This window comes from Lactuca saligna, chromosome 7 (genome assembly GCF_052625555.1).
Source record: "Lactuca saligna cultivar CGN05327 chromosome 7, ASM5262555v1, whole genome shotgun sequence".
Classification (NCBI taxonomy): Eukaryota; Viridiplantae; Streptophyta; class Magnoliopsida; order Asterales; family Asteraceae; genus Lactuca; species Lactuca saligna.
Genome location: NC_136423.1, coordinates 17771248 through 17782039, shown reverse-complemented (window position 1 = coordinate 17782039; position 10792 = coordinate 17771248). Strand labels below are relative to the sequence as shown.

Sequence of the window (10792 nt, the reverse complement as noted above, 5' to 3'; positions counted from 1 at the left end):
TTTAATATTATTCATTTTGTACTGTTCAATATGTTGATGATTTTTATATTTATCATATTCAATAGATTACTTGGATCATGGAGACCAGATTGTTATATGTGAAATATGCGATGCAAAATTATGGATATGTGAATCTCTAAAGGGGGAAAAAGGGAATACATCTTATTTACTCCGTACGTTGTGTTTATGACAAAATTGAGCTACCAGTTTTAAAAGAAGCATAGCCAACTTACAAAAATCTTTACTATTCGGTAGATTCAAATAGCAAAAATTTCGTGAAGAACATTCGTCTTTACATTTCAATGTTTTCATTTACATCAATGAGTGAAAATTTGATTGATCCATTAATAAAGACAACACTTCATAAATATTTAGATTTAACTGTCAAAATTATCATAATTATCGTAGGATGTGAAGTTTTTTCTCCGTAGATTGATAAAGACCAAAATTCAAATAGGTTGACAAGTTGTGGGTATATAATTACGCTTAACTTTACTAATTCAATTCACTTCAATTAATTATCTATTTATACTAATAGTAAATATATATTTATAATCTTGCGGTGGACCAAATAGCGTTTCTATATCGACTTATGGTTCATATAACAGTTCTAGTTCAAAGTAATGTTATAGTTTGAACTAATCATTCTATCATTATAAACTTATAAACAAAACATCCATCTTCATAAATTAATAAATTATTTCTTATCATTGGTCAATCATTATCTTATGATTCATTTACAGTTTTTTATTTTATTTTTTTATGGGTGGTGGTTATAACCTAGTTCTACTAATAAATATGTATATACATTAGTATTTTAGTATTGTTAGTATTCTTTTTTTCCCAACTTGACGGTTTCTATGTCTGTCCCTAATTATCCACATTAGTTTACTTTTCATTGCTCTTGACTTCATGAGGTACTTGCAATATAATTTCCGTAAATTATTAATCAAGTTTCATCCGAAAAGTCAACTATCAAACTGGATTCAAGAATTAAAAAAATATAAACACCACGATCTCCCCGAATTCTTTGAAGTTGACAACCTTCATATAACCTCCAATCACACAAATCAATGAACACAAAAATTCTGTTAGTGCTAATCTGTAACTTTCAAAGAATGAAAACCCTCCATAGCCATGTCAGCACTTCCATCTTCTTCTTCATCTTGTCAGTCTTGTACCCTTTTCACTCTCTAGCCATTGACACCATCACATTCTCACAGCCACTTACCATCAATCAAACTCTAGTTTCTAAAGATGAACATTTTGAGTTGGGGTTCTTCAATCCAGGCAACAACAATTTGTATATAGGCATTTGGTATAAGCAAATTCAGCAGAAAACATATGTTTGGGTAGCTAATAGAGACACCCCCATTACTTCATCCTCCGGGAACCTAACCATCATCAGCAACGGCAACATGGTGCTTGTAAATCAGACGGGAACCATCGTCTGGTCGACAAATCAACCTACACGGGCGGGGAACACGGTGGCGCAGCTTTTGGACACCGGTAACTTTGTGCTTCGTCTGGAAAACGATGAGAATCCAGATAATTATATTTGGCAAAGCTTTGATTATCCGACTGATACTCTATTGCCGGAGATGAAACTTGGGTGGGACAGGAAATCTGGGATTACTCGGATTTTGAGGTCATGGAAGACGAACAACGTTGATCCAGCAACTGGGGATTATTCTCTTATGTTCACTGTTCGTCAGTTCCCGGAGATTTTGCTTATGCGCAAGGAAACGTTAATTCGTCGGAGTGGACCGTGGACTGGAAGAAGGTTTAGCGGTGTACCGGAGATAAAAGGGAGGAGTATAATGCAGTTTGACGTTGAAGATAATTCAGATGAGATTTATTACTCATTTAAATTGGTGAATAGTTCAATTTATTCACGATTGGTTGTATATCCTTCTGGTGTGAATCAAAGATTGGTTTGGGCTGACACAACAAAAACCTGGAGCGTGTACTGGTCTTTCCCCGGTAATTGCGACCACTTTGGTGATTGTGGTCCGTCTGGCATTTGCACTGCAAACCCTGCACCGATCTGCAGTTGTATGACTGGATTCCAGCCGAAAAACAAACAAGCATGGGATCTCCGAGTTGGGTTGGATGGGTGTGTAAGAAACTCAAGCTTGGATTGCAGGTCGGATGGATTTAAGCTATTGAAGAACATGAAACTGCCGGAGACTTCGAAAGCTTTTTTAGATCAGACGATAAATTTGAAAAAGTGTGGTGAGATTTGCAAAACGAATTGTTCTTGTGCTGCTTATGCTAATATGGATGTCACTGAAGGTGGGTCGGGTTGTGTGATTTGGGAAGGGGATCTCATCGATATGAGGCAGTATGCTGATTCGGATAATGGTGGAGATGATCTTTACGTTAGAGTTACAGCTTCTGATTTGGGTACGTTTCTAAATCTATATCCTAAAATCTATAATTATTCGTGCATTAATAGCTTGTACTGTGCACGTCTCTACGGCATGCATGTCCCAGTCTAATCCTCAACACCACTAATGGACAATGGAGCGGGAAACCCTAAATATACTTTATTATTATTCCCAAATTATACCAATTACTTATGTGATTGGACACTCATTTCCAACCCCTTCTGCATCCATGCCTTTGACACTCTACAAAACTTGTATGTTGGTCCAAATGAGTAGTATCTCCATGACATATAATACTAAAATATTATAAAACTCCCACATACCTTATTGTAAACACATGGCTCGTTTACACTATTGGTAAAAAAACAAATTCCTGATCAATACTTTGAAAACCATAGATTCTGACTCAGAGATGATTACTTAATCCAAAAAGGAATCTATTTACACATTATGTACTAAGTTATTCGGAAGATGTTTTAATATCCATCTGTAATTCTTATAATTAAATATGTGCAAATAGAGTAACTGAATTAAAATGTTCCATCATAATCGATTTTATGAGTTCGTTTGTAGCTTTTAGCTTTTAATCGTGCTTTAGCTATCCATGTCCATTTCTTTTAGGAACATTTTCTAATGGCTCTCTTTATGGGTATTTAGATTTCCATCTATTCCAATCTTTCTCTTAAAGACTCAATTATACCTAATAGTCTCGCTATAAGGAGGTATATGAAATAAGTCATGTTATTGGTTGATGTACATGGATTTGATCTCAACTTCCATCTCTATATGCCATTTATTTGAATTATAGTTATCACATCAATTCTTAGTAGTTGGTTGGTTCATATAGGTCAAGTCTTATGCCTTCTTTATTAGTAAAAACAACTTTATATATATATATATATATATATATATATATATATATATATATATATATATATATATATATATATAATATACCCTTAAGGTATATAAGCTTAGGTACCCAAACTCACCATACTACGTCGTTTTCTATCATATATATACATTGTAATTGTCTAATGTTCTTATAATTCAACTTCTAACTTGATTTCATTCAAAAATTTTTATAAATTTCACATTTATTTTGCTCTTACATATTTTTCATTTTCAACTATAATATATATAGCCTAATTGATGTTCGTCAAAAAGATGTGATTTAAGAGGAAGATAATAATGAAATTTTGACAATGTTGAAAGTAAAATCAAGTTAAGGATTGAAGTTGAAAAACATTATAATAAATATATCAAACAAAATGACGTATTATGGTGAGTTTGGGTACCTAAGCTTATATACCCTTTAGGGTATATTCACTTTTCCTATATATATATATATATATATATATATATATATATATATATATATATATATATATATATATATATATATATATATATATATATATATATATATATAGATTCGGTAAGAAATTTTTTTTGGTACATATTTTTTTGACGAACAAAATAAACGAATCACTAGATGATTCATTTGTAAGATGATTCACAAGAAAAAATTCTCAAAAAAACATCTTTATGATTCATTTTTAAGTAAATTAAGAAAAAAATTCATTTTTATGATAATTTTAGTGAATAACAACAAAATCATTGTAAAAATGAATCATCAAGATGTTTTTTTGAGAATTTTTTCTTGTGAATCATCTTGCAAATGAATCATCTAATGATTCATTTTGTTTTTTCGCGAAAAAAATATGTAGAAAAAAAACTTCTTACCTTCTTACCAAAATTTTCCTTCTTATTTGATATTGACTATATATATATATATATATATATATATATATATATATATATATATATATATATATATATATATATATATATATATATATATATATATATATATATAGAGGATATAGATCCGGTTAGAAATTTTTTTTGGTAGGAAAGTAAGACGTTTTTTTCTATATATTTTTTTGACGAACAAAATAAATGAATCACTAGATGGTTCATTTGTAAGATAATTCACAAGAAAAAATTCCCAAAAAAACATCTTTATGATTCATTTTTAAGTAAATTAAAAAAAATCATTTTTATGACAATTTTAATGAATAACAACAAAATCATTCTCTAAATGAATCATCGAGATGTTTTTTTGAGAATTTTTTCTTGTGAATCATCTTTCAAATGAATCATTTAATGACTCATTTTGTTTGTTCGCGAAAAAAATATGTAGAAAAAAACTTCTTACCTTCCTACCAAAAATTTCCTTCTTATTTGATATTGACTATATATATATATATATATATATATATATATATATATATATATATATATATATATATATATATATATATATATATATATATATATATATATATATATATATATATATATAGTCAAGATCAAATAAAAAGGAAATTTTTGGTAGGAAGTTAAGAAGTTTTTTTCTACATATTTTTTTGACGAACAAAATAAATGAATCACTAGATGATTCATTTCTAAGATGATTCACAAGAAAAAATTCTCAAAAAAACATCTTTATGAATCATTTATACAATGATTTTGTTGTTATTCACTAAAATTATCATAAAATGAATTTTTTCTTAATTTACTTAAAAATGAATCATAAAGATGTTTTTTTGAGAATTTTTTCTTGTGAATCATCTTAGAAATGAATCATCTAGTGATTCATTTATTTTGTTCGTCAAAAAAATATGTAGAAAAAAAACTTGTTACCTTCCTACCAAAAAAAATTTCTTACCGGATCTATCTATATATATATATATATATATATATATATATATATATATATATATATATATATATATATATATATATATATATATATATATATCATGTTCATAACTACCAGACCTTTAAGGTTCTAGTGTTTCAAATGGCACCTCAACAATAGTTTGTTAGGATCTCTTTTTGGAATGGTAAAAATATTATTTAAAAACCTAGCAAGATGCTAGATAAAAAATAACGTGCAACCAACCTACTTATTTGATCTTACATTCTTTCTTGATGAGCTGTTTGCTCACTAGAGGGTTGAATACTTTGTGTCTCATGAATTTCTTCAAGTATCACTTTGCCATGAGTGTCTTTTTTAGCTATAAAGTCTTTCTCCAAAAGACACCTCGGTCGGATTGTAAAATTAGAATTTTGGTTTCATTAGAGTCTATTTTGGTTTCATCTTTTTATACTTTATGGTGTATACATGATCAAAAATATACTAGAGTCTATTTTGTCTCATCATATTATACCTTATGGTGTATACATGTTCAAATGAGATGCTTTTATTAAACTATCTATTTCACACATGTTTGTATTTATGGAAAATAATACTTCAATTATTTGTATCTAATGAATCAATATTGTAGATACCACAATGTATTAAAAGTTTGTTCATTGCAGATGAACCACCACCACCACCACCATCATCATCATCACCACCACCATCACCACCACCAAATAATAGAGCTGGCAAGATTGTAGGAATTAGCATTGGTGCTTTTGCTATCCTCATATGTCTACTGCTACTCTTCTACTTGAAGAGGAAGAAAACACGAACCTTGGGAGATAGACAAGGTATTTTTTTTTCTATTTAGAGTTACACACCTTAATTTATAATTTTAAAATATGCATGTACCATTAAAATAATATTGATAGTATAGCATTGAAATTAATACAAAGTTTGAATATTTAAAGTCAAGATATATAAATTATCATATTGATTTCTATATGTCTGATAGATTTTGCTATGATCCAAATTAGGTCCAGAAGACATCATATTAGATAATGGGGTTATTCCGCAAAGTAGGAGAGATTATCTTAACGAGACAGTCATTGATGAACTCGAATTACCATTGTTCGATTTTACAACATTGGCGGTGGCTACAAACAACTTCTCAGACACAAATAAAATTGGACAGGGTGGCTTCGGGTGTGTTTACAAGGTAAATTGTTTGTAATATATGAAAAATTAAAATTACTTGTGTTTAAAGATAGTGATTTCGAAAACCACATCCAAAATTCTAAAAATCTGCTCTTAAATAATCTGAAAATATAATTAGTGATTTTTCAAAATTTTGGAAACTCAGATTATACAAGAATTGAAAATATATATTTATAATTTTTAATTTCAACTACATCTTTAATTGGAAAAAGCCTTTATATACTTAAAATGATGCAATGTTGTTCATTTTTGAAGTGTACACAACTAGAATGCAATAAGGTTGCTTGAATATATATATATATATATATATATATATATATATATATATATATATATACTACAATATATAGACACACACACTACAATATATAGACACACATACTACAAATGCTTGCGCTACCTTAAAGCATCCACAACCCACTTCTATTTTCTATTTTCATTCATTCCTCTCCAACACTATTCCATTTATTCCCTTATTTTTCAAAGAAATGAATAGTATAATACCATAATTATATATTTCTAGTTTATTTTATGTACTAATTATAATTTAAATGTAATATTTAATACTTATAAAATTTTATTATATATTAAATTGTATTAATTAATTATAAATATCAATTTTTTTTTCATCAAATTAATATAAAATTTTAAATACATATTGAAATTCTAAAACACGATAACGTATTTTACAAAATCTTATAATTAAGTGTTATAAATGTAATTTTATTTATTTAATATTATTGTAATAAAAAAATATAGATTATATATTTATTAAAACCAAATTAGTAAAATGATTGTGTTTGAGAATATATATAAGTTGGAAGAATTGAATATAGAGGGAATATATTTTTTAAGGGTAATATTGAGGTAAAAAATAGAAATGGGTTGGAGATGGTGTTACATGACGATATTTATTTTACTTTTTATTTCCAACCCTAAACTTTATTTTCTTTTATATTTTTTACCTCTAAATTAATATTAATATAATAGTTTTATCCATCATAATTTTAAAATTAAATTATTGGTACGTGATAAGTTATGATTTTGGTCGTTTATTACATTTTAAAGTTACACTTTTGGGCCCTTATGTAATTTATTTTCATAGTTTTCATTTTTTTTATATTACTTTTTATTATAATGATGTTTTAATTTACAATTATTTATGTATTGGACGAATCAAGATACACTTTCAAACCTTGTTTCTATCCGTCTCTTTCAACCATAATTGTTTGTATCACAACTTTATTTTATATTTTTGTGGTCTATTTTGCAAATTAGTTATCCGCTATGATTCTATTTTTTTTAAAAGCCTAAAAATTGTAGCTTTTTATACAAAATCGTAGAAACATTTTTTGAAAAAAAAAAAAAGCAAAAAAAGAGAAAAAAAAATCATTTTCTATTTTTTTAGCGAATGTGTTTAAAATCCTACGATGTTCACGTAGTCAAAAAAATGATTAAATATATCAAAATATATTTTTCTATGTTTTTCATTATATTCTTGTGTTTCTAAAATTTATGAATTTTCTGTTGAAACTTCATATATATATATATATATATATATATATATATATATATATATATATATATATATATATATATATATATATATATATATATATATATATATAGGGTTAGGTTCATGTGAGACAGCCTAATTTTGTGAGACCGTGAGACGTATTTTTTTTTGATTTTTTTTAAATTTTTTAAAATTTTTTTTAGTTAATTCAAGTTCCGAAAATAATATTTAAATTTTTTTTTAATTTTTCCATTTATTTTGCATTTTAAAATTATTTTTAGAATATGTACAGTGTAATATTTTATTTAGAATATTTCACGTATTTTTAAAAAAAATTAGAATTTTTTTTTTTATTTTTTTTAGTTAATTCAAGTTCCGAAAATAATATTTTAAAATTTTTTTTTAGATTTTTTCATTAATTTTGCATTTTAAAATTATTTTTTTAAAATATGTCAGTGTAATATTCTATTTAGAATATTTCATGTATTTTTCCAAAAAAAAAAACCAGATTTTTTTTAATTTTTTATTTTTTTATTTATTTTTTTTAGATAATTCAAGTTCCGAAAATAATATTTAAAAAAAAGAATTTTTGGATTTTTCCATTTATTTTGTATTTCAAAACTATTTTTAGATTTAGTCTCACGGTCTCACAAAATTATAATGGTGTCAAATAAACCTGAACCTATATATATATATATATATATATATATATATATATATATATATATATATATATATATATATATATATATATATATTTAAATTGAATATATGTTTTCAACGCTTGTATTTAAACCATCGTACGAGATAATAGGAATGTGGGCATAAAAAGTGACATCATTATATTTTTTAATATAGGGTACATTAACGGGAGGTGAGGTTGTAGCAGTAAAAAGGCTCTCGAGAGTTTGCGACCAAGGGATTGAGGAACTTAAAAATGAAGTTCGATTAATCGCGAAACTCCAACATCGAAATCTTGTCCGAGTATTAGGTTGTTGCATTGAGGTCGAAGAGAAGTTGTTGGTTTATGAGTTCATGGAAAATAAAAGTCTCGATATGTTTCTTTTTGGTAAGTTTTCACAGGTATTGATTTCTATTTTTTTGGATGCCTAATTTTATGTTGTTGAAATCAAACGGTTTTCTTTGAAAATCATCATAGAGAAAGAGAAAAGCATGAAACTAAATTGGAAAATCCGACTCGAGATAATACGCGGGATTTCACGGGGGCTTCTTTATCTTCATCAAGATTCAAGAGTTACAATCATCCATCGAGATATGAAAGCAAGTAATATTTTGCTTGATAAGGAAATGAACCCAAAGATATCAGATTTTGGTATTGCGAGGATTTTTGGGAATGATCAGACAGAAGCAGAAACAAAGATAGTGGTTGGAACATAGTAAGTATCTTTGTATTTGTGCATAAGATAAAATATATGTGACACATAATTAATGGTATACCTTGTATTTTAGAAGGTTTTATTCCTTCTTATTATTTTTTGTCAATTTCCTTCTAGTGGTTATATGTCCCCCGAATATGCGATGGATGGTCATTTCTCAACGAAATCCGATGTTTTCAGTTTCGGAGTTTTGATTCTTGAGATAGTAAGTGGTAAAAGAAACAGAGGATCATCCAACACGAGTAACAAACTTAACCTTCTTGCACAAGTAAGTACATGGAGTGACATATTCAAATCTTTCAAAATAACTATAATATCATATTTTTTCTAAAAGAATACCCATATACTTGCAGTTAATTTCATATCGGTCCTTGTATTATTAAATTGTTATATTTGTGGCGTAAACAATATTTTTAGGCATGGAAGTTATGGAATGAAGGAAATGCTTTAGAACTATTAGATGAATCTCTTGGGGCCAAATTTTCAAAGAATGAAGTTTTGAGGTGCATACAAGTTGGACTGTTATGCGTTCAAGGACAACCGGAAGATCGACCTGGCATGTCGAAGGTGTTGATACTGTTGAGCAATGAAACTATACAAATTCCACAACCAAAACACCCTGGATTATTTACTAGAAAAATAAACAACAAGACAGAATCGTCAAACAAAGGTGATGATTCAATGACGTTAAATGGAATCACAATCTCGATATTAGATGGTAGATAGTGAAACTATGCTGGTTACCATCTAGCATCAATTGTACATCACAACCTTTTTCATAAATCAATGTTGATTTGTTAATCTCTTTTCTTAAGTGAAAGGTAGATTATGTCATATTTACACATTATAGCAAGTGTGAATTTGGGTTGGATATTTTATATTATGACACAAAGGTGGGCTTGTGTCATACAAGAATTTTCAAACTTATTCGTTGTAAAACCTTAATTTTAATACAAATTAAAATTATTTTTCAAATTATAAGTTTTTAATAAAAAAAATTGACAACTAACTACACACGATAAATAGTCATGACCACGTGAACTTACCCTTTTACATTAGTCAATTGAGTGGTCCTCAATTTATTGTTCGCTCTAAAGTTTCATCACGTGTCATATTATTACTAATAACATGTTTTGACTAGCTTCATAACTTCACGTATTGTTGTGAACTTCTCCTTCAAATGAATAATATGCATTTTACCAACACTTTGGGAGATAGATCATTATAAATGAAAGGCTTATTTGTCAATCGTTACAAATCAAGAACTTAATTGTTACAATTCATCATATGCTAATAGAAACTAAAAGAATATATGCACTTCGTTGCAAGCAAATGGTTATCATAGTGGCTTGTCTTCTAGACTTTGCAATCATACCGTGGTTCAGAAAACATCCACTACAATCATACCATTCCTGTTTTCCTTGCACACACAATTATTAAAGAAAAATTATTAGTTTAAAAAAAATCCAAGAAAAGTAAAAAAAGAAACATTATTGATTTGCTCAAAAACTTCAAAATTCATGAATAAACATATAAATTTCACAAACTTTACCATCAA

At 27.5% G+C, this 10792-nt stretch overlaps 1 protein-coding gene across 1 annotated transcript; it reads left to right on the top strand.

The window, feature by feature from the left end:
* Nucleotides 1-1049: 1049 nt before the first annotated feature.
* LOC145003952 (receptor-like serine/threonine-protein kinase SD1-8) lies at nt 1050-10040 on the top strand. The gene is made up of 7 exons (XM_078962849.1): nt 1050-2406; nt 5781-5954; nt 6141-6322; nt 8696-8906; nt 8997-9234; nt 9352-9502; nt 9652-10040. The coding sequence occupies exons 1-7, from the start codon at nt 1074-1076 to the stop codon at nt 9958-9960; spliced, it is 2598 nt and encodes an 865-aa protein (XP_078818975.1). The 5' UTR covers nt 1050-1073; the 3' UTR covers nt 9961-10040.
* The last annotated feature ends 752 nt before the right edge of the window (nt 10041-10792 follow it).

Coding starts and splice junctions, on each gene's coding strand:
- LOC145003952 (XM_078962849.1), top strand. CDS start 1,074: ATGAACACAAAAATTCTGTTAGTGCTAATCTGTAACTTTCAAAGAATG. Junction 2,407..5,780: donor AGTTACAGCTTCTGATTTGG/GTACGTTTCTAA, acceptor TGTTCATTGCAG/ATGAACCACCACCACCACCA. Junction 9,503..9,651: donor AACTTAACCTTCTTGCACAA/GTAAGTACATGG, acceptor CAATATTTTTAG/GCATGGAAGTTATGGAATGA.